Source organism: Sorex fumeus, unplaced genomic scaffold (assembly GCF_029834395.1).
Source record: "Sorex fumeus unplaced genomic scaffold, SorFum_2.1 ptg000122l, whole genome shotgun sequence".
Lineage (NCBI taxonomy): Eukaryota > Metazoa > Chordata > Mammalia > Eulipotyphla > Soricidae > Sorex > Sorex fumeus.
In genome coordinates, this window is record NW_026606179.1 from 24009389 (window position 1) to 24034425 (window position 25037).

The 25037-nt window shown below is 40.5% G+C and overlaps 1 protein-coding gene across 2 annotated transcripts in view; it reads right to left on the reverse strand.

Annotated features, from left to right (window-relative positions):
• Nucleotides 1-1419: 1419 nt before the first annotated feature.
• The window catches only part of DPY19L3 (dpy-19 like C-mannosyltransferase 3), an 88369-nt gene continuing 64751 nt past the window's right edge, over nt 1420-25037 (reverse strand). For both annotated transcript variants that reach the window (XM_056136313.1, XM_056136314.1), the window contains 5 exons: nt 24216-24272; nt 19163-19245; nt 10931-11063; nt 7511-7669; nt 1420-5103 (listed from right to left, as the gene is read on the reverse strand). In XM_056136313.1, coding sequence (XP_055992288.1) covers nt 4942-5103; nt 7511-7669; nt 10931-11063; nt 19163-19245; nt 24216-24272 — 594 coding nt within the window. In that variant the 3' untranslated portion in view covers nt 1420-4941. The remainder of the gene's footprint in view (nt 5104-7510; nt 7670-10930; nt 11064-19162; nt 19246-24215; nt 24273-25037) is intronic.

Here is a 25037-nt window from a genome sequence, read left to right on the forward strand (position 1 = left end):
AATAATTTCTGAGCATCTCTGGATGTGGCCCCCAAACCCAAACCAAGCCAAACAAAAATACTTAACTAAAAAAGGGATCAGATACCTTATCTGAAAGCAGTGGCTGACAGATAACACTTGACCAGCACTGTACCTTAAGCCACAAGTAAAATCATTACGTGTTCAGTCAAAAGTATATTCAATAATTAAGTATAAACACTGACAAACACCATCCTCCCATTGTTCATCGATTTGCTCAAGTGGGCCCAGTAACGTCTCCATTTTGAAACTTGTTGTTACTGTGTTTGACATATTGAATACATCATGGGTAGCTTGCCAGGCTTTGCCATGCGGGCGAGATACTCTCGGTAGCTTGCTGGGCTCTCCAAGAGGGGCGGAGGAATCGAACCCGGCTCAGCCAGGCCGGCGGCTTGCAAGACAAATGCCCTACCGCTGTGTTATCGCTCAAGTAAAAGTAAGTTTAATAGTGTATAAAGTTAAAAGAAAGTTGAGTAGGAAATGTTTGAAACCCCATTGTCAGTTTTTTTCTGGTTAGAAATATTTCAGTCTCTCAGATCATTTCTGCTCAGAATTTCAGGATATGTTCTGGGGTATGGGGGTAATATTTGGAGGGCCTGGGGGCTACTCTTGGTGATACTGACTGGGTTGGCATTTTAATATAAGGGTCCAAGGTGCTTCTTGGACCATGTGGTACCCAGGGCCACTGAGGCCACCTCAGTGGTGCTTGGAAGCCTTCAGGGTCAAACCTGATGATGTTGAGAGGTGGGAGTAGACTCTCTAGGGCTACACCTGGTGGTACCCTGATGACCACATGGTGCTAGAGCTTGAACCCAGACCAGGTGCATGATACACCCTAACCACCATGTTGTATTCCGGTACCTACTCTGAATAATTTGTCACCTTTTACAAAAAAAAAATGGACCACCACCCATCTTCCTGAATGACTAAAGATTGAGAATTTGATCAAGAAGCAGAAGCGGGCTGGAGTGAGAGTACAACGGTAGGGTGTTTGCCTTGCATGTGGCCAACCCAGGTTCGACCCCTGGCACCCCATAGGGTCCCTGAGCACTGCCAAGAGTGATTCTTAAGTGCAGAGCCAGGAGAAACCGGGAGCACTGGGGTGGGGGGGGGGACACTCAAAAACAAAAAGTCAAAACAATTCCCAAAGGTCAAAACAAACAGCATTTATCTCTGTGAGAGCAGCATTTTCCTCTAAACCATAACCTTGATGCTCAAAGTTATATTAAACCAAATTCCATGGTGGGGAGGTGGGGCAGGGGGACACACAAAACTTATTTAACTTTAGCAAGTATTATTAAGACTGGGTCACACCTATCTTTAGTGACTGTATTCTAGCATATATTTAATATGTGTTCCTTAGTTTTTAACCTTCAAAGAAATGTATCAAATTCATTTTGTGCAATTCAAAAGAGCTTTATTTAGTATACAATCTCCATACAATCAGTACAACAAATTATAAAAGCTCTTTGTAAGATTTTACCCTTAGGATGTTGAATACAGAAAATCAATTGCCACAAGAAAGTAAGCCACTCTTATTTTAAAAGTCTTTCCCCCATAAACAGATAAGCACTCTCTTCTAGGCCAAAAGATTGTCATATATAAAGAAGTTGGGAGCATAGTAACCAAGTTACACGATCTGAGAAGATTTAAATATTCCATTAATGCCAAGGTTTAAAATAAAACAAAATATAAAATACTTCAATATCCATTCAGGTCGATTTGGGCCAAAGATCTTCTAAATGTGTTATATCATGTACAAAGTTCATGTGGAATCAGAAGAAACATTTTTCTTGGCACCCGAACACACACACACACATTCACATACACACATACACACACACACACACACACACACACACATACACACACACATACACACACACACTTAGAGTTAATAATCACGGTCAAGAAAATAATTCTGGAATCTCTATTGACCACTGTGATCAGTATCAGTAGTTTGTCATTTAATGAAGAAAGTGGGGAACGTAAATTTAAATGTTTCAATGTAGACTCATTTGCTAATCTTCTAATGTAAAGCCAAGACCTTCCCTTGGCATAAGGGCTCAATCAACAGTTCCAGTTCTATTCCTTAATAAACCATACCAATCACATGAGAGGGGTATGTTTAGTATCCTCTGATCAGTTTGTCATTTAAAAATGGAACAAATCTTTAAATACATGTATAAGAAAAAAAATCTAAGCCTGGTAGTTTTCTTAGATTTTTGTTTTCCCAATATATTTTCCCACATGCCTAATTTAAAAAGCTTTTTTTTGGGTGGTTGTAGTTAGAACTCAACCTTTATCAAATCTTTCTAAAGTAGTTAATTTTCATAGGAATAACTTCTTTATTTCCATATTTCCTTGGTTTGTGTTGACTTGTGTACTTAGAGTAAGCAGTAAGACTCAGAGAACTTTGGTGTTTAGAACTTAAGAGAGTGAACAGGGCATGTGAGAAAATAATAAGGAGGAAGCCTGAGGGGGTCGGTGGGTGCTGGGGGAAATAGTCAACTTACAAGAGGGATGGAGATGGTCAAGGGGTCTTGTGACTCAGGTGAGCGGAAGTTCATTAAGAGCACTTATTTTATTTAAGAGGTTCTTCTGAATGCTAACTCTGGAATTAAAAATCAAGTTATTTGGTCCAACTCCCTCCCCTCCCAAACCCAAAATAAAACCCAGTCACAATTTGTGGGTACTGCTAAATACCAATGCAATCACTGAAGTCTGTGTTGGCAGGGAGCTCAGGAGAGCAGCAACCTGCTTTGGACTGGTAGAGAGCCAGAGTCGGTTATCTTTCCACGATTTCCTCCTCTGTACTTCAGTGAGAAGGTCCTAAAAACAGACTACTCACAAGCACTAAAAATACTGAATGTGGTTCATTGCAAGATTTGGTCATTAGGAAATCAAAATGTCTACTATACGTGATCACAGTGTCCTGGAAAGAGCTTATGGTTTCAGTCTTGCAATATTTTTTGGCACTTTATATTTTTCTTAGTCAAAGACTGAACACTAATTGTTTTTTGCAACAATGGCACCTAAACTGTAAAAAAAAAAGATTGATGTTTTTAATGTATGCTGTCACTTAAGAAAGATGAGCATAGAGATGTTCCTTGTATATTGAGAATACTCAAATGCTTAAATACTCTAAATACTCAAATGCTTAAATTAGTGCATACAGGGCTATTTAAAATAACTGAAATATATCCAAGAAGGTCATATGTAGGATTTTAAAAAATAAGTGACCTCATCTGACATGTTGTACCTTACATGTGCTTGGTGTCATCCGAGTAAGGCACTCTTTGAAGGAGGCACTGACCCTTGCTGTCAGCTACGGCAGCCAGGCATCATTACTGGCTTCATTACAGTTTAGTGCTGATTACAATGTTTTATTATTGTATTATCCTAAACTGCATTGGTCTCCAACCTCATTAAGGGATATAGGAAAGATAAAATTCAGGAGTTTCAGTTGCATAATTTAATAACCTAGCTACTATCAATTTTTTATTTAAATAAATTTTGATAAAAGCGGAATATCCTTGAGCCCAATATGACAGTGTAAATTTTTTTTCTCTGAATGCTGCTTAATAAGGAGTAACTGAATATAAAATTATTTGAACATGTGACATATCCATCTTGATGTCTATGGTAATTTACTTCAATGCAATGGCAAGGAGAAACATTTAAATCATTTCCAACTGGCAAGAACAGGGGAGAAAGTTAATTCCACTAGCCATCTTGATTTAAATTTTAATATGCTTTTATCAGCAACTTTTACATGTCCTCTTCATTAGAAATTAATTACAAAAGCAATTATCAAAACATTTTTAAGCAGATATACATAATCTTATTGTTTACAAATAAGCATGACTTAGAGGCACTTGGTTACCTTTTCGTAAGAAAATAATAATAATGTTACCAGGGCCCTCACAGTAAGACAGGAGACCATAAATCAAACTTGGTATGAAAATGCTCTCTGCCAAAAATACTGTATTAGTGAATTAGTTAAGATACAACATTTTAAAAATATTCAGACTTTGCAAGATTCTAGGCTGTAAAAAATACAAAGGCTAAAAACAAAAGTCTATAAAATTTTGCAAACCCAGTAAATCTAAATAAGAAATAAGGTGAAGTATCTTACTTGCAGGATAGGTTAAATAGTATCAATGAGTTTTAAAATAATAATTCTAACAAACAGTAACAAATTCCACTTGTTACTTTACAATTCTGTCCTTTTAAGACTTGGAACTTGTGACAGTTTTCTGTGTTCAGGATTAAAACATGCACACACATGCATGTATACACATACTCTTAACGTGTGACAATACTATTGAAGTGATACATATTCCATCCGAGACAAAGCACAACAAAAAGTTTTAAGTACACACAAAGATCTAACAGAAGCTTTATAAAATATTAAAGGCATGAAAATTGGAAAAATTATGAAAGTTTTCAGTGATAAAGGACAATAAAGAGCTTTTTAAAAAGCCACCAACTGGTCTTCATTAAGACCAAATGAAACAATATTAAATAATCTAATCAGAGACCCCCTAATGCAATCCAGGTCAACTATACCTGTCTTGATTCAACTGAACATTATTTCAAGTCCTCAACAGGCTCTAAATTCCCAACATAGTGGCTGTTTGAGCTACATGTGAAATGTTTATTGCTCTTCTCAACAACAAAATTCTAGATCACTTTTATCAAGTGAAGAACATTTAGGCCAAAGACATTACTGAGACAAGACACAAACAACAAGCTCGGAGAAGATACTTTCAAAGATGGTGACTGTGTAAACATCTGTAGAACTTATTCCTATCACAGCTTTAAGGTACTGGCTACCCAATTACACAGGAAATATCTCTTGAATTTTCATTATGATGGGTTTTTCATGTATCAAAAATAGAGACTGAACAGAAAGCTTTGTTACTTGTTTCTGGCTAGCTTGTAAACATGGAATGTTTTGTTCTGAAACACTCTAGTGAAGTATGCTAGGTAAGGAGGCAGGTTTCTTTTGACCTCTTCACAGAACCGAGGGTGACCTGCAATTTTCAAATCAGGATCATTCTCTCCTGGGCCATCCATCATCTAAAGCCAAAACAAAACAACAAAAAAAAAAGAATTAAAAAAGAGAGAGAGAGAGAGAAAAAAAAAAACCCCAAGGAGGTGGGGGGGAGGGAGGGAGGAATAGGCTTTTTTTTTTTTTTTTGCTTTTTGGGTCACACCCGGCGATGCACAGGGGTTACTCCTGGCTCTTCACTCAGGAATTACTCCTGGCGGTGCTCAGGGGACCATAAGGGATGCTGGGAATAGAACCCCGGTCGGCCGCATGCAAGGCAAACGCCCTACTCACTGTGCTATCATCTGTCATCGTTCCAGCCCTCATTGTGTTTCCTTAAGAATGACATGTTAGGGGGCTAGAGTGATAGTACAGCAGCTGGGGTGCTGTTTGCCTAGCACAATGAGGGTTCAATCCCAGCATCCCATACAGTCCCCTGAAAACCACTAGGAGTATCCCTGAGTGCAGAGCCAGGACTCAGCCCTGAGCACTGCTGGGTGTGGCCCCAAAACCAAAAGAAGAGAATGATTCATTAATGACCTTGGGCCATCTGCTCCACAATGTCCCCTCCAAAAGAGTGAACACCTTAACGAAAGCTACACTCGGCTTGAATTTTAGGGACTCATGATGCTATTTCTCTCACAAGAATAAAATGCAGAGAATTACAGCAATCAAAGGAAATTCTCCAATTCATTAGGTAACACAGAAAAGTCATTCACAAAACGAAATCAATGTGAATGTCTTTGGTCTTGACCTCCCCCAATTTCAACATTTTTAGTTACTTAAGTTCCCCTGCCTAAAGATTCTGATCTGGGGCTGGAGGGGGAGTGGGTAGTGCCGTGCATGCGGCTGACCCGGGTTCGATTCCCAGCATCCCATATGGTCCCCTGAGCACCGCCAGGAGTAATTCCTGAGTGCAGAACCAGGAGTAACCCCCGTGCATTGCCAGGTGTGACCCAAAAAGAAAAAAAAAATTCGGATCCTTATACTCTTCTCACCCCAGTTTTATTGAGGCATAATTGACAAGTAAAATAGTCTATATGTAAGGTGCTGAATTGAAATACAGATCTGTGGTAAAAATGATGACCACAACCAAGCTCATTAGCACATCCTTAAGGTCAAAAGGACAACAGAAAGAGAAACTGTGTTAAAAGACCAGTAAGTTTAGGGACCTAATGTACATCCAGGTGATGCTTATAATAGCATTACATTTGGAGTATGCTGAGAGTATAAAACCTTTTAAAGTGCTTTTATGCAGGGCTGGAGAGATAGTACAGCTGGTACGGCACTTGCCTCTAACGCAGCTAACTCATGTTAGATCCCCCGCACCACATATGGTCTCCCGACACCCACCAGGAGTGATCTCTGAGCACAGAGCCAGGAGTAAACCCTGAGCACAGCCGGGTGTGGCCCGAAGATGAAATAAAAATAATAATTCAAAAATAAAATATTTACGCAAATCCTCATGATGGAAACCATGTAAAGACAATGCTCTTGGTTTGATGTGAACCTGGGGATCAGGGCCCCTGTTCTTACTCCTGTCACTGTGGTAACCATTAAAGTGCCAAGCTAGGACAGTCTTCAAAATTAGAGAAAATGATACTTGATTCCTAATATAATTCCATAGATATCAAGGATAAAATTATTTTTCATTGGGAGGGGCGGGGGTTAGGCACACCCAGTGATGCTCAGGGCTTACTCCTGGCTCTGCACTCAGGGATCACTCCTTGGCAGAGCTTGGGGGGGCATATGGGGTGCTGGGAATTGAACCCAAGTTGGAGCATGCAAGGCAAGTGCCTTAACCTCTGTATTATCTCTCAGGCCCAACAACTATTAAAAAAAATTCTTTTTTTTGACTTCAGGACCACATTCAGATATGCTCAGAGTTTACTTCTGGCTCTATGCTCAGGAATCACTCCTGATGGGGTCAGCGACCATACAGGGTGCCAACCTGGGTCAGCTGCCTGAAAGGAAGTGCCTTCCCTATCACTCTCATTCCCCCCAAATCATTTCTCTCTTTTTTTCTTCCTGAGTTATACCCAGTGATACGCAGGGAACTACTCCTGGCTTGACACTCAGGAATCATTTCTGGTGGTGCTTGGGGTACCATATGGGAGACCGGGGATCAAACCAGGGTTGGCCATATCCAAAGCAAGCATCTTACCCACTGTATTATCTCTCCAGCCATCAATGCTTTTGGTTTTGTTTTTGGGAAATACCTGAGTGCTCAGGGCTTACTCCTGGCTGTCCACACAGGGGTCACTACTGGTGGGCTTGGGGGACCGTATGTGATGCCAGGGATTGAATCTGGGTTGGTCATGTGCAAGGCAAACACCCTATCCACTATGCTATCTCTATGGCTCCCCCCTCCCCCGCCTCAAATCTTGACCCTGCTTTGGGTCAAGTGTCCCGTGGCACGCCTGGGCATGTGCTTACGTGTCCATTGGCTATGTCCAGCAGGTCCCGAAGCCGGCAACCCCGGTGGTGCCTCCGCTCATAGCAGATGCTGTCTTCCAGGATGACGTAGTCAGCACCAAAGGACCGCAGGAGGGCATGCACTTCCTCAGGAGACCTCTTGGCATAGATCTGATAAACCTTCAAAATGAAATAAGAAGGAAATCGGGCAAAACAATAACTCAACTGCAGGGCTGACTCTAAGACTGAGATGCCAAACTCCCCTTCCTCCTGATTTGGCCTTCGCTGTGCTCCCACAGACTGGAAATGTGCATGTGAATTTCCAAAGGGACCATGTCACTGCCCAATCTGGGAAGAAGATGCAGGACCCATACTGAATCCATCTGATTTACATGCCAACTAGTTTTGGAATTAGAAGGTGCTATGTCAAGTTAGGAATCTATTCATAGTAGGTGCCAGTTATTTATAATGCTTGGGCAAGGTAAATTATAGCTGAGTAAAGAAAATACAGTCTCTATTTTTAACAAAGCTTCTCTTTGGGTTGCTGTCTGTCTGGGTGCCACATCTGGCAGTGCTCAGGACATCATATGTGGGGCTGGGACCACACCAGGGCCAGCCACACACAAGTGTCTTATTCCAAGCTCCAATAAAGGGGCCTTTCAAGTAGAAGTGCCCATCAGGTGTGACGGTACATATACTTGAAAGAGGACCCAATTTCTGATAGCGGCTGGGCAGCAGTATCGTCCCTGATGGAACCAGAAAGAGATCCTACATGTCTTTCTTCTCCACCTCTCTCTTCCTTCCTTGAGAAAGGGCAGCTTACAGCACACAATAGCAGTTCAGTGGAGGGTGACACCTTCCCACATTCATCACCAATATCACCCACTTTTATCACCAAGACACGAATGTCCAGTGTTCTGCATTCTGGGACTTAGCATCGGGACAGGCTGTGAGATGCTGGGGGAATAATGGGACAAGTGCTACTTCACGGATGCCCAGTAATTTTGAGTGACGTTTCTGAGCATGGAGACTGGGTTCTGCAAGCCCAATCCTGTGCAGATGGGTGGGACGGTGGGATGTGGGCCACTGCAACGGCTGCTAGGTGAGTGACCCTACAGATAGCAGCATCAGAGTTGGGCTACAGGCAGCCCACAGATTTGAAGGGCATCCCTGGGTACAGAAGGACTCCCTGGGCATCTGACAGGTTGTTCCTCCACCTGCGTCTCAGCTCTTGAGACTCCTTCCTGCTGGGATACGGGTCTGGCGAGCCCTTTGCTCTTCCCCTGAGTTAACCTGGGGGCTCTTCCTAGAAAAACAGGACAATCGAAAAGTTTCCATTTTAGGAGGAGGCTAAGTTCAGGTGATTTTCATAATTAACTGGGGATTTAGTAAAAATCATTTGCTTAAGCCAGTCACATCTTACCCCAAAACAAGCCTTTTTAACAACCAGCTTTAAGAAGTGACTGATATATATATTTTAAAAAGCGACCAGTCTATTGGATTAAGAAAGGTTAAAAACACACATGACAAGTGGACTTTCACTGATTTATTTTCTAATAATGCTATCTGCCATTCTTTTCAGGTTTTTGGACCAAGAAATATGAAATGAATTTGTTATATGTCTGCCAAGGGGCCAAAAAAAAAAAGAAGCCTCATTTATGACAGGGAAAATATGATGATTACTGCAATAAGGTTCAAGTACAAAATAAAATTTAATGCAATATATTTTAGACGCCAGTCGAAAACTTAGTTATGTAAATGAGAATAGACAGTATACTCTATTATATTAAATGATTTGAATTTCCGTATTTACATAGGTTAAAACCATACAGTAATTAATCACTACAAATTGACTTGATTTATCTTCTGATAATTCCATTTGCCATTTCATTAAGTTTTGTTGGACTTTCTTATTACCTAAGCAATATGTAATAAATCTGTTATACGCCTGCCAAAAGGGCAGGCTGGGGAGTGTCAGGGACCCTGGGGATGCTGGTGGTGGGATTCTGTTGCAACATTGTATGCCTGCAACAATTCTAATTATGAACAGCTTCATAAATCAGGGTTTCTTAATTAATAATAAATATATATTAAGAAAAAAGTGACAATAAAAAATAGGAAAAGTTTGAAACACTGCTGGATAGGACAGAGAAGCAGGAAGTCTTTGGCACGACGGACTGGAATCTAAGTTAGTACAGTCTGGATAGAGGATTACTTACTAATATCTGGGCCCAGAGCAACAAGTACAGCAGGTTGGGCATTTGCTTTGCAGGCAGCTGACCCAGGTTTGATCCCTGGCACCCCATATGATTCCCCCAAACTTGCTAGAGTGATCACTGAGCACAGCCAGGAGAAAGCCCTGAGAACTGCTAGGTGTGGTCCCCAAACAAAACAAAACAAAAATCTACCTAGGCCAGAGACATAGCAGAGCGCTTGTTTTGCATGCAGCCAAACACTGGTTCAATCCCTGGTACCACACAGAAGTAAGCCCTGAACAAGCCCCACTGGGTTTGGCCCCAAAATCATCTTATCCCACTCCCACTCCCAGAAAAAAAAAACCCAAACTACTTTAATGACAAATATTTCAACCCGAGGCCAACAATTTCCACCTCTCAGAATCTGTTGCACAGATAGATCTGCATCTGCACCAATGTGGAGTGATGCATATACAAGCTTATTATTTGGAGTATTATTTACATAATTGCAAAAGCCAGGGGTACAATCAAAATGGTTAAATAAAATATGCTACAGGCAAATAAAAAAAGTATTAGGCAGTTTTATAACGATCAAGCAAAATGTCAATACACTAAATAATATCCGATATGGGATGATCTCTAACATACATTAAGTGTCAAAATAAACAAGATGTAGTATAATATTTCTTTGGTAAAAAGAGGAAAACAATACAAATACCTGCCTATGTACATATTTATATCATCGTATAGAGGCTGTATTATAAACATTTGCATATTTACAATGCTATATGCATGGTTTTTCCATGTGTCTAAAATATTTGTGGAAGTGCACATGAGACCCTGGTGATACAACCTACCTCCTGAGAGCTGGAAGACAAGGGAGGAGGGATGTTCTTCCCTGAATTTTGAGTTGTGTAGCTGCATAATCTATTAAACACACACACACACACACACACACACACACATGCACACGCACGTCCACACGCACGTCCATCATGTACTCCTTTTCCTTCCTTTTCTAGTCCATGCTGCAAGGTGCTGAGTCCCTTTTTTGCCCACCAGGACCACGTGGCATCAACATTAGGCCTCCACTGGATTTGGGCATCCTGGGAAATGAGAACCAGGACATCTCCTGACTTCAGTTCTCACTCCCCTCTGCAAAGCCACCGGCAGCACGAAGCCTGGGCTGTAGGCGACACACACACACACACACACACACACACACACACACACACACACAGCTTACTGCTTTGGTTCGCTCTCGCAGACTATTGTCCTCATAGTGCGGGTGGTTGGTCAAGGTCCGTCCTGTGCACAGTTTGACTCCGGCCAGCAGCTGCATGCTTCCAGCGAACACAGCTTTTCTCGGTGTGTGAGAGCTACAAGAGGTCAGGGTCTGAATTAACACCACGGCTCAAGATGTTCTCAAAGTCAGCAACAGAGAGAGAGTTAGTGACAGTCCCAGGGCTCCTCAGCTCACCAGGAAGCACTGAATGTCAGGGAGAGACACCAGAGGCTATCGCAAGGTCTCTGACTTACACTCAAGCTATTTCACCAGTGTTTGCTTCTCAGTTCTGACAGTGCTGGAAGACTGCTGCTAATATACTCTTTTGATGGTTTTGCTCGAAGGAAGAATTGCCATAGGATGCAGATGTATTCTGAGTTTATCTTCTAAGCTAAAACCCCCAATTCTCTTCCACCTTGCTCTGAGGAGAATGAATTTTAAAAGAAAAGAACTCCAGAGATGGGTAATGCTTTCTGTATTAAATGTAAAAGGCTGCCTTGAGGAAAATAAAAAATTATAAGGCTAGAAACTGCAGTTGATCATGAGTCATTATCAAGGGTTTCTATTTAAAGCCAGCAAAGAAAGATCAGAGATGTTACTATAAATTACTTTTCAGAAAAACAGAATTAGTGAAAACAAAAGAATATGGAAAGAGGTTACAAAATAGCAAATATCTAATTACTCAACATGGAAATGTACCAAATTTCACTTGGGGAAAAAGGCGTATTTTATATATTCCTTAGCTAGATGCATCTTAGATGAATGCAGGACACTCACACACTGCTTCAAGGAACTCATTTTCCAGTTATCATCAAGGTGTGGTGACTTTCTAAGCTTTTCTCTTTTCCTAGAGAAAGGAATCTGAGTGTGACAGTCACTTGCTAATCAATGAGGTATTCTTTTCTTTCTCTCCACTGTTTTTCTTTTCCTTGTGGGGAGGCAACTCAGGGATCTCTCTTGGTGGTGCTCAGGGGACCCGTATGGGATGCTGGGGATGGAACCTGCCTGAGCCAGTTGCATGTTAAGTCCCACCAGCTGCACTATCTCCTCAGCCTCTGTGGTATGAAGAATGTGGTAGTTCTTTTCTTGGTGTGGGGGATGGGTGAGGAGTGAGGAGAGAGGGTCTAGGCCACACCCAGCGGTGCTCAGGGATCACTCCTGGCTCCGTGTTCAGGGATCACTGGTGGAGCTGGTGCACGGAAGGCTTTAACCCCTTAAACTCTGTACTATTTCTCCTGCTCAGGTTCTTCAGTGAATTCCCCTCTATGTACAATTTCTGTAGAATTTCCAAGCGAGGCCCTGTAAAAATACTGCAAAATGTAATCATGAGTGAAGAAAGAGGGTCTTGGGCAGAGAAATAGCAGAGCAAGAAAGGAGCTTGCCTTGCATGTGGCTGACCCTAGATAGATCCCCAGCATTACATATGGTCCCCTGGGCACTCCAGGAGTGATCCCTGAGCACAGAGCAAGGAGCAACCCTGGAGCACTGCTAGGGGTATTGGAGAAAGAACGAAAGAAAGAACAAAAGAAGAAATGAAGTAGAGAGAAAGAGAGAAGGAAAGAAAGAAAGGAAGAAAGGGGGAAGTCTATGCTTGCGAGGGTAAGTGAAATCTAATTAAAAACTCAACATATTCTGCAGATAGTTAGAGTAGGTCATTCTTCTGGAGAGTTTTGGAAGAGCAGAGCAAGAACTTGGCTCTAGTGCTAAAGTTTCTAAGAAAAACCCACCACATTAAGCTACTTTACAGGATGCTGTTTCCCCTGCAGTTTTATGCTAAGACCACAGAAAGTCCATTAAAAGCTTTAGATGTCATTGAAGCAAGATACCTTATAGGTCAATAGTAATACTTATAAATTACTTACTTTTTTAAACATTCAAGATTTTCTTTCTACTAATGACATTCTCTTTCACGAATTCCAATGATCTTTCTTAAGTGATGAAAGAAAGTGGACAGAATTATAATGAGCACACAGGGAATGACACAGCTTGCATTATCCCTACTCATAGGAGAGCCCAGAATATAGATTACAAGAGAAAAATGTTTTATGTGAGCCTGGCTCTGTCTGAATAGGTTGTCACTATGCTGACAACCAGATGTTTGCTCAACCCCCACCCCCCACCACACTTTGCAAGGAATTTGTGATGCTGTTTCATTTGGCCACAAACATACGAAGGTTTACATGAAAACAAGGCACGTGCGCAGGGAATGTGTCTCCAAAATGCAATTTATTCAATGACTACTCACTAAATACTTAGCCAGTGCCAATTATACTGTGCTGCCCTCATTTATCATAGACCAGAAGAGTGGAAGAGAAGACTGACAAATATTAAAGAAAAGGCCTTCATCTTTTGCAGCCAGCCTTCTTCCTTTTGGAGATTCTCAATTGGCATATACCATGCTACTGCAAACATGGATACAAACACATTACCTATCCATGCCGAAAGGTGGCTGTCTTTGGGCCTTTTGGGTGCCATGTCTGGCAGAGTAGAAGACAGAGGCACGAGCTCTGGAGAGGGGGAGCCTGCCCACCGGGCACAGCCTTTTGACCTACAGAATGCCAAGCTGACTGCTCCACACTCCCCGACACAACTCCAGCAACTAGGGGCTCATATTCATTCAATCATAAGATGCAGCAAAATCCTAAACTGTCAAAAGTCTTCCACTGCTCCCTTAGTTATGAAAGTGAAAACTGTAAGTTATTCATTATTCAAACTGGTCTTCAAGAAACTTCAAGTCTGGCTTTTGAAAGTCCAATCTGAGGTCAATGGTTATCACTGCTTACTGATACCTCCTGCAGGCCACCAGATACTCTGGGAAGGAAGGGAAAGTGGTGGAACGATTGCAGTGAATAACGCCACTCTCCTCAGTGTGCCTAAGAGCACCAGAGATCCTAGGAGGAGTTCTAATGTTGAATAAGAGTCGGATAATGGGGGGAAAAATGAAACGTGCTCAAACTGCTAAGCTTCAATCTTCTGGACTGTTTTAAGCCTTTCACCAAGACTCCTGGTTTTAAAGAAGAAGACCATAAACAAACAAATGCACAGGGCATTTGCCTTGCATGGAGCTGACCTGGATTCCATGGAAGAGGAGGAGGAGGAAGAGAAGAATGAGTAGAAGGAAAAGGAGAAGGAGAGAAGGAGGAGAAGGAGAAGAAGATGACGATTAAGACAAAGATAAAAATGCAGGTTTTAAGGCAGGGGGTGGGGGAGAGCAAGAGGAGAGAGAGAGAGAGAGAGAGAGAGAGAGAGAGAGAGAGACAGAGACAGAGACAGAGAGAGGGAGGGGAGAGAGGAGAGAGAAGGTAAGGAGAGAGAGGGGAGAGAGGGATAGAGAGAGGGAGAGAAAGAAAGGGAGAGAGAGAGAGAGAGAAAGAGAGAGAGAGACTAGTAACCTGTTCAAAGCCTGAGTTTAATCCCTTGGCACTGTATAATCCCAAACACCACCTGGTATGGTGGCCCCTATGGAGAAAAACAACTTAGGTTCACTGTCTTTATGTTTTTACTATGATAAACTAGGCCGACAAAGGGAAAAGGGATTCTTTGTCCTTAAGTAAAAATGTGTGCTATGACAGATGTGAGTAATACTGGGTATTCTCCCTTCACTAATACCTTCCTGATCCAGGCTGTGTCTAAAAGAGCTTAATGTGCTTTTAACCACTGAATGACATGTCTCTATATTATAGAAAAACAAAGCAATTTTTGCCAACATTGAACAAATGATGTATAAAATGAAGGGTAATTTGTTTTCATAGTTTTCTGCCAAGCTTCAAAGCAAAGCTGCCCAACATGCAAACAATTTCTCCTGCACGAACTGTCACTAAATAATGACAAGGACTCACAGGTCAAATGGATTTACATTATATAATTTAAATGTCATTTCAGGAAGGCCCGATGACATTGGGAACAAATAATCTCATTTCTCTTTGAAGCTCCCAACTTTCAACAAATTGAACTAATGGGTAAACTGAGCACTATAACGTAACATATGAATATATTCTTTCCACTTCAAAAATTTATAGATGTGCAAACACTACAAAGTGATCCATAAAATACAAAAGAGGCTTACAGGCATTTAAGGTCTGAACTTTACCTAGATCATGTTTAAAATATTGAATTATTTTGACTTTGATTCAATGCGAAGAGAGGTTTATTTTCTCATCCCGTTAAAGAAAATAATGTGCATTCAGTCTTCATTATGGGTAGAGACTAGTTCTAGTAAAAAAAAAATCCTGAAGTCAAGCAGTTAAAATGTCACACCTCAAAATAGTCGAATCTACAGATCTATGCCATGTGAAAAAAAAATGTCAGGGAACAGTTTCATAAACAAATAAACAATGCCCAAACAAATGAAGGTGTGAAGGACATGGAGGATGAGGAGGATGAGAATGAGACACCAAGTGTATGTACGGGCCCAGGACCTGTTGAAGTGAACATGCTTTCTAATTATATACAAAAAACCAAGGAAACCACCAGCTGGGCTTTGATGAAAGCAGTAAGAGAAAGGAACAAAAAGAAGGCAAGTTTTCAATCTTTGTCTCCAGAAAACACTACTAGCAAAAAAGGGCAAGCATGAACACAGTCATTTCAACCTGCCGGCCAAGGAAACAGGCAGGACCCTAGCATGACGCATGAGACAGGAAGAGGAATGTGTTGGCCAGGATTGAGGATAGAAGGCTTCTGCCCATTTCCTGGTTCTCACAGGGAAGAATGAAACACATAGATAAATGAGAAATCCAACTTCTAAGTAATTCTTGGTTTTATACTGAAATTAAAATTTTTACTCTTGTAAGGATAAGAAAGGGGGAAAAAAAAAGCCCACCCACCTCTATTGCTAAAAGACAGGAAAGTGAAAAACCACCTCTAAAATCAGAATTCTAAAAACATTTTCCCACTGAAATCTGTTAAGCCTCTAACAACTGTTGAAATAAGGTCAACGGGAAGAATGCAGGAGGAAAGAAAGAAGGCCAAGTGCTGCGAGGAGACTTAACTAAATTCACTCTAATGAAGAAGTAGTGATCGTGGCTTGCCCGAGTGCCGACAGGTAGAATGCAGTGTCCTCTATATGCATAATTGGTACGAGAAATAACTTTTGAGCTCTATTAATATACAACTTCAGAGAGGCAATAACTTCAGGCGTCAAGGCTTTAAATATCTCCACAGAAATGAAATCTCTGTTCTGATGCCAATCATCTTAATAGTGTTATACGACCTCCTGCAGGTGCTGGAATGGGTGGGGCAGGGAAGCAACAGCCTCTAATAAATGGGGCGCACATGTTCTGTTTGATTAATGAAGGCAGATTTCTGGGACACTTATTTTTCCCCTGCAAGAGGGGTGGTAGGCTGAGTATCTTGGGAACTTCTAAAGGAACATCCTTAGTTATCTAACAGTGGTGTGGGGGCCAGACTGTTTTTTTTTGGCTTTTCGGGTCACACCCAGAGATACACAGGAGTTACTCCTGGCTCTGCACTCAGGAATTACTCCTGGTGGTGCTCAGGGGACCATATGGGATGCTGGGAATCGAACCCAGGTAGGCTGTGTGCAAGGCAAATGCACTACCCGCTATACTACCGCTCCAGCCTCCAGACTCCTGGTTTTCTCCTGCATTGAGGACCCAAAGCAGAGACTGGGTAATGGTGGACAAGCTTCCTGAAGTGGCACTTCATAAAGAGTTGCCTGTCCCAGAATGGAGGGTCACTTCAGGTGTCCCTAGGGTTTTGCAACTCAGTGGTCCTCATCCTGATTCCGCCTGGAGGGCAGACATCCTGCAGTGGAAGCTGCGTCAGTTCCCACCCCAGTAACTGCCTTCACTGACCACAGGTCGGAGAAGAGAAAGGTCTCTCTTCAACAGTTCTGGGTCCTCCCAGAGCTCTGGCACTGCCTTCAGACTCGGAGGCCCATTTGGGGCGACTCTGGACCATGGCCCTCCCTCCTGCACAGCTCAGTGCCACCGCTGTCAGTGAAAGCTGAAGGTCCTGTTTTATGTTTCAAAACCAGAGGACATCGGGGCAGTTAGAAGAATAGTAAATCTACTCACTGTGTTTGGAAGTGAAGCCTTACAAACCAGAGCTGATGTAAATGTTGATTTAAACAAATTGATTTAGTGTCTAAATAGACCCTTTTTTGGCATACATTCATCATCACTTATGCTCATTCCACAAACATGCCCAGCAGCTATTTTTGCAAAAACAATAATTTAGATTTGAAGAATTTTACAGGGAAACAGGCAAGATTAGAGCACAATGGGAACATTATTTTCCCCCTGAACACAATATAAATCCCTCAGTTACTAAGAATTTTTAAAAAGTCTGAGTATGTGTGTCTAAAGACACACACACACAGAGAGAGAGAGAGAGAGAAAGAGAGAGAGAGAAAGAGAGAGAGAAAGAGAGAGAGAGAGAAATGAGAGAGAGCGAGTGAGAGAACTGATAGTAAAAGGAGAATCATCTAAGGAATCATTTCCCCAGCGAGAGAAACAATAGACTAACAGACTGAATAATCTGAATGATCTCCCATCTAGTTTTCAGAACCAGAAATGATACTTTTAAGTGACTTTCTGTGAGGAAAAGCATAAAAACCAAGGCCTTACAGCCTACCAGTCTGACACAAGGATGATGTGAGCACTGCAGAAGGATGCATCGGACAGGTTGAGGAATGAGGCGAGATGATTATGAGGCGCATCCAGGTGGCCCGGAAGGCTGAGGTCCAGGATCAGTGGGTACATGGCACCCATCACAACAACAGTGCAATCTTAAAAGCTGAAAATATTCACCTCACCTTCAGATAAACATGCCAGAAATTTCTAGTTCACAAGTTAATGCAAAAGTAATTAGCTTTTCTTTTTTTTAAAAAAAAACTAACCCTCTTCCTATAAAGAGAAGAAATTATTTACTCTGTAATTGTCTGCCATGATTTAAAGTTAAACAAATAAAGACAGAGCATGGCTTAGGCCTCTCAGTATTGCAAATATATGAAAAATTATATTCAGTGCATCTAGTCAAACTCAGTCTGACATTGAGACCAAATGCACATATATATTTTTAGACATTAAATCTCTATAAAATCCATGTATTGCCCTCACGAGACCCAAGCTATCAGCCATATTTGCCATCTCTGTATACACAAGTGGTGCTAAACTGTACTGGTTAGTAAACATTAGTCAAGAGCAGGTGCCAATATGGCCACTAAAACTCTAAGTGATGGGAATAATACAGCCAACGCTTTCTGAATCTGTCCTACAAGATTTGCGATATCTATTTATGTGTGAATAATTACAGGGCTCCTTTTTGGTTATGAAGCAGAAAAATACAGTACTGCTGGCAACTGGAATATGGCTCTGGTAAGAAATGTTTCTTTTTGTGGTCAGGAGGCAGAGTTCCTTAACAAAGCTTTCAAGCACACGCGTTTCATTCTGACGCGGGACACAAAATGCAGGTCAAAGTCAGAACCACTATAACGCTGAAGGAGTACAGTATTCAGAGAGGAAAAACTCTAGCACAGTGGTAGGGCGTTCGCCTTACAAGCGGCCAACGTGGCCAACCCGAGTTCGATTCCTCCGCCCCTCTCGGAGAGCCCGGCAAGCTACCGAGAGTATTCGATATGCCAGACACAGTAACAACAAAGTCTCCAATGGAGACGTTACTGGGCCCGCTCAAGCAAATCGACGATCAACGGGAGGGCCTTTACCTTTACCTTTACCTTTACCTTTACTATATTTTAAATTTCCTCGAAGCCTTGTCTTTGACAATGGAAGTGGTTCAAAGGAAATCTGCGATGAATCTAATTAAGTATAGTTTTCACCATAATGTTTAAATGATTAACAGGGACAGACTATCTTTATGTGTCAACATGAAAAGAAAATCCGGATGGTATGAAAGGGATAGGAACTGATAAAGATAAACCTGGCAGAGGGTCTACAGCCTTCTTTCAAGTTCTGTCAAAGTCTGAAATGCATCCACCAACTCTACTTCTTTCTCTATGTGGGATTTCCTTTTATTTCTTCCAAGGAATTGTGGTTGGAAAGAGTATTTCTTGAATGAAAAATATTTACAGAAATAAACTTTTGAAGAATAACTTAGTAAGAGTGTATGTCCTTTTGCAATCAAATCCAAAAAACCCCAAGAAAACCCCAAATGAGATCCACAGTGATTCTTACATGGCACTTTAAATGTTAAAGGTTAGAAAAATCCTCTTACTTAATCCAGTTCATCAGTTCCACTGTGTCTGGGTCATAGAATTCTCTCAACTCGGAGAGTTCATCCATCATTCCTGGCCAGAACTGAAATTAAAAACAAAACAAAACAAAAAACAAAACCCACCCCACACCCATAGCGATTACTAAGATTAATGTGAAAAAGAATCTATACATACTCTGTGGGCTCAATAAATATGGTTAAGTGAACTATCAGAACTGCACTCTTCCAAGTATGAGCTCAAGTCAAAAAAAGGTTTTTAACTTACTTTGAGTCAAAACTAACAGTATTGGTACTTTCAGATTGCTTCAGAATAGATTATTTTCTATGACTACATATAGAAAAAAATTAATTTAAGTCAGGAAATTGTGTCCTAGGCTCAGAAATACATCAATGACGTATATTTTGAGTTGATGTTTACAATTATTGACTTGAAAATAAACTATTAAACAGCTGAGACTTACTATAAAAGACTATGATAATTCTGCTGATATTTCTGCAGTGCAATTTGCTACATATTAAAAATTTGTCTTCATAATAAATACTTTTCAGAAGCCCTAAAGAAAAAAAAGCCTAACAATATTGGGACTAGAGGTATAATTTTTTTTCAAAAAAGAACTCTTATTTTTATCTAAGAAAACATTATTGTCATGGTCTTAGTATCTAGTAAGACTGGCTACATCTGTGTTAGTCTGGATACACCAGGAAGAACACCAAGGAGGAAGCACAACATCTCCCCTTTCACTGGCGATGTGTCTGGAAGCACCAGTTTAGAGCTGCAAAAAATGCTCTGGAATAGCGAGTCTCTTTGCTGCCTCACAATTACCCAAGGAACCGGATGGTGCAGAGAGCTCTGTCATGAGCACTGTAGTTTTCATACTAATATGGAGAACCAGATTCAGTGAGTAAACTTGACTTCACCAGGCTCCAGGAGGCAGGGCTATGATCACAAACCTAATCCCATAGCCAGCCTCCTTTCATTGGTTATATATTTTGTATCAGAAATCTAGAGAAATGGTTTGAGATACTTTGATTAAAATTACAGGTACAGTAGGAGAGAATAACATCTCAAGGTAGGACTCTGAGAAAATGTGGCAGATTTGATTCTTATATTTATATCAGTGGAACTTCCAAGTACTCGAGTTACTTAAGGTTATGCAGCTGTAATAAAAAAAATTACACTGAGCTTACTGCCTAGCTAATATAATTTGTCTGTTTAATTCAACAGCTTAATTCAATGCTCATTGTTTTATCAAGTCACAATTGGTTACAAAGACAAAGTTCCTTGGGTGAACTGCAGAATTAATTTCATCTATTGGAATAGAAGACTAATGACAATGTATCTCTGCTTCAGTGAATTTGAAAATACAGTACCTAAAAATCATTATATAGAAACATAGTAGCTAGTTTATAGCTGTGTTTAGCTATTTCACATTCTTTTTCGTTTTTTCTTCTTTTTTTTGGCTCTGTGCTCAGGGATCAATCCTGGTGGTGCTTGAGAAATCGTCTATGAACTGAACCCTGTTGGCATGTGCAAGGCATATATCCTACCTGCTGTACTATCCTCCAGCCGACCTTATCACACCCCCAAATTCAGTAAAGATTTTATTAGGGGGAGGAAAAAGGTAAAGAAAAGAAGGCAGAGACATAGCTAGATTATGAGGGGTGTCCTGGAGAAGGATTACCATCCTATCACGTCTTTGGTTACTTTTACTGTTATTCAAGTTTTGTCTTCTGGGTTGGTTAATCAGAAAAATTATGGTACTGGACAATCAGGTATGAGCACTTCTGGTTCTAACTTTAGAGAAGATGAAATAAAAGCTACCAATTAAATGACACCTTGTAATACCTTAATTATTCATTATTCTTACTAATTTTGAAAAGAAACAGAATGCCATCTTTCAATTTTAATTAATTTTGGTGGTATGTGTGTGGGGGTCTCTCAGTGTTTAGGGGCCTAAAGGCCACTCCAGCCTCTGGGGTCTCCAGGGCTACAATCATTAGTATTGGAGTGGGGGTCCCAGGAGAGATAGGACTCCAGGCACTGCACATGCAAGGATATGCCTTTGGCTCCTCAGCTGTTTCCCAAGCCTTACACCAACTTTTAAAATAGGTTTCTCATTCTTTAGGTATAGACATACATTGAAATCTGCATTCAATGGTTATTAGGATTTCTCTAGTTTGAAAGTTTTGTAGCTAACCTGAAAAAATGTTAAAATTTCATAATATAGGGATGCTGAGAGTCTCCTTCAGCAAGCCAAAGTAAGCGTTACATGAATGAAATTCTCTTTCTAAATGACCAGTGGCAGATTATAGAGGATTTGACCAACTCATATATGCTAATCCAAATGAAGTTGATCTTATTAAAGTATTGGTTCCTAAGCAGAAAACCATAAATTTTAAAATAGGTTACCCTAAAGAAATATATGTCAAAAATGGTATTTTAAGAAAGATCTCCTTACATTTGCTATACAAAACTCAAATCGAGATATATGATATACAAACTCATATTACTTACAACTACATCTGTTCAATATCTGGAAAACAGATTTAATAGTGTCCCCTAATAACATCTTCATTTCCTTTGTGATTTTTTTTGTTTATAAGTTCCAAGATACTAAAATGTTATTTTTTTTTCTTTTTGGGTCACACCCCGCGATGCTCAGGGGTTACTCCTGGCTCTGCACTCAGGAATCACTCCTGACGGTGCTTGGGGGACCATATGGGATGCTGGAAATGGAACCCGGTCAGCTGCATGCAAGGCAAATGCCCTCCCTTCTGACCCCTAAACGTAAGTTAAATATTTTATAGTAAAAGTGGAGTTCATTAAATTTTCTCCCAAAGTCCAATACTGAATAGTAGGCCAATGCCCTTTAGAAAGATTCTTGTACTATCTTCTCTGCTCGGAATATTTACCAAGGTATTGTGGAAATGATGGCTTTTCAACAGCATCATTAGCTCCAAGGAAGAGTGGAGGGCAATTTTTTGTCCCGTCCCCAATGTTGGACATTTTAGAAAGTATGTGTGTATGTGTGTATGTGTGTGTGTGTGTGTGTGTGTGTGTTTGTGTATGGGAGGGGGTCTCTCTAGTCATGCTGGGGTTCACCAGGATTATACCTGGTAGAGCCAGGGTTGGAACCCAAGGCCTATGCATGCCAGGGATGTTCTCCAGCCCTGCAAACTACCTCCTGTCTCTGGAGACAGGTTTGATGGTTACAACTGGAGGGAGGTGGTACTGGCATCAGGTGGGTAGAAGAACAGTTCTTACAAAGCATAGCACAATGCATGGGCCAGCCCCCTACAACAAAGAATGATCTGGCTAAAAACCCAATGGGACAGCCATGGAGAAACCCTGGTATGAGTAGTGTTCTCACACTTGGTGCCTGAGCACCGCTCGGAGAGTGGGGTGAAGCACACATTTCTGGACCCAATTTTCCATTTCCTCCCAATTTTCCATTTCCTGCTCTGGAGTGGGAACTTCTGTGCTTCTGACAAGCTCTGGGCAAATATCGTTGTTCCGTATCTAGGGATGACACTGAGCATGAATGCTCTGGGGTTTATTTCTTCAATGGTGTTCTCCCTCAGTTTTATCAAGAAGAGACCCAGATCCTCAAACAGCTTTAAAAAAAAATGAATAAAAACTCAAAGAGCTGAGACATGAAAGAATTCAGTCTACACATGTGGATGGCGAAAAAAGATGATTACAGTGTGCAGACCCTGTTTGTGGTAAGGCAAGAGTGATAGGAGTTCTTTCTTCTCTAGGAGGGCGTTTATCAAAACGTTAGCATCAAAGATAAAGTTTCTTCATCCATGATTAAACAAAAATTCGGCTTATGCCTGAGCTGTTGCTTTCCAGATGTTTAGGAAGTTTCAATTATTTACATTAGAGCAATAAAATTCCCAGAAGTAGAATGTGGCAATAACTTCTGTGTTCTCCAGAAACTAAGTTAGCACAGAGCTCGGCGCACAGTGGTTTTCTGACACAGAGGAGCATGATAGAAATGAATTTTTTTGAGGGGCTGGAGCAATAGTCCAGCGAGGAAGGCACCCGCAGCCAACCTGAATTTGAACCTGGCATCCCATAGGGTCCCCTGAGCACCGCCAGGGATGAGTGCAGAGCCAGGAGTAAGCCCTGAGCATTGCTGGTGATGGCACCCAAACTAACAAAACCAAACCAAGAAATCTCATTGAGTTATTTAACACTAGAATTATTCGACCATGCCTATCAAAGTTTCTCTTAGCCTAAAATCATTAAAATCTGACGTGAAAATCTAAGTGAATAAAAGCTGAGATTTTTCTATGTGGATGTCTTCTTTGTGCCCCGATTCCAGGAACATCTCTCCTCTAGCCTCGAAATCCACTGTTCTAATTAAAAAAAAAAAAATCTAAGAAAAAATTCTAAATTTAAAAAACATACGTCATTTTTTTTTAAACAAAAGGAGGGTGAAAACAAACTATGCTACCTGCCTCCATGACAATTCACACTTAAGAAACGGACCTGTCACAAGCATAGCCTCAGCTGCTTCGGAAATTATTCAACGAAGAGCAAGGACGGTTTTATTATTTCCTTTGAAATCGAAGGAAGAGTAACTGATTTGACTTTATTTATATGTGTGAACCCAGTCTTCTCACAGAGATACTTTTAAACATCTACTATAAAAATTTTATTGAATACAGAATGATGCATTTTAAAAATCTTAACTGTATTTAAAGCAGAGAGAAGTAAAATAAGTTTTCTTCTATTCACCTCAAAATCAGACTAGAAACATCTATATTTGCAGAAATCTCCATCATCTAAGTAAGGCAAAACCAAAAGTAATTAAGATGACTAAATTCTAGTAGCTTTTAGTCATAATATTTTTATTTGTTAAAAAGCTACGTGGAAAGGTTTCATCCCATTTGTCACAAGAAGCTAAGGAGGCATAAAACCAAACAGATGCTTAGTGATACAAAAGAACTATTTGTTGAGTAATATCCAAAGCAGACTGACTCAAAGTAGTTATTCTGCTAAATCAGAGACAATGTTGATGACCAGAATCAGGAAAATTATTCTTACCTTATAGCACAGATACACCAGTATTAAGATTGGCACTGAATATCGCATTACACATATCTATACAAGAAAGACAGAGAGGTTACGAATATTTTGAACACTTTTATTTCTCAAACATGTCTAAAAATGAAACACCAGAAATAAAAATCTGATGGAGAATGTCTCCAACACAGAATCAACCAACCAATGTGAGGTTTCTGATCACTCATTGGGTCCTTGTATCTTCAACCCTATTGCCTGCCACCTAGTGAAGTTATAGGTGGGACACCTCAGAACTGCATTTATAGGCTATGCTCTTTTTATTACATAGACTTAATAATAATAGAGAATGTATCATTATTATAATTCTGGATAATTGCATTACTGCTACTTCCTTTTTCTTTCTGTGCTTTTCACTAAATTTTGTGATTTCTACATTCTACAGAAAGCTAACTTAGAATCTGAGAAAAGTGATTTGAAAAATAAAATCTAAATGACATTTAAATAAATCTAATTTCTTTTAAATTACAATGCAATAAAGATCTTAAACAGGATTTTAAGCCTCATATTTTGGTATCATTTGATCAGACTGTTGTATGGGCAATTACTGAAGAAAAAAGTGGTTTGAAAGAAATCTATCTGACAACATAGATTTCAGATTGAAAAAAGATTAGAAGGGACAGCAAAGGCCATTTTTTTTTTTACTAATCAAGGGATATGTTCAGCAGGAAGAAATCACACTCCTTAATGTATATGCACCTAATGAGGGGCCAGCTAAATACTTAAAACAACTGCTAACAGATTTTAACGAGGGCATTGCTAGCAGCACAATAGTAGTTAGAGACT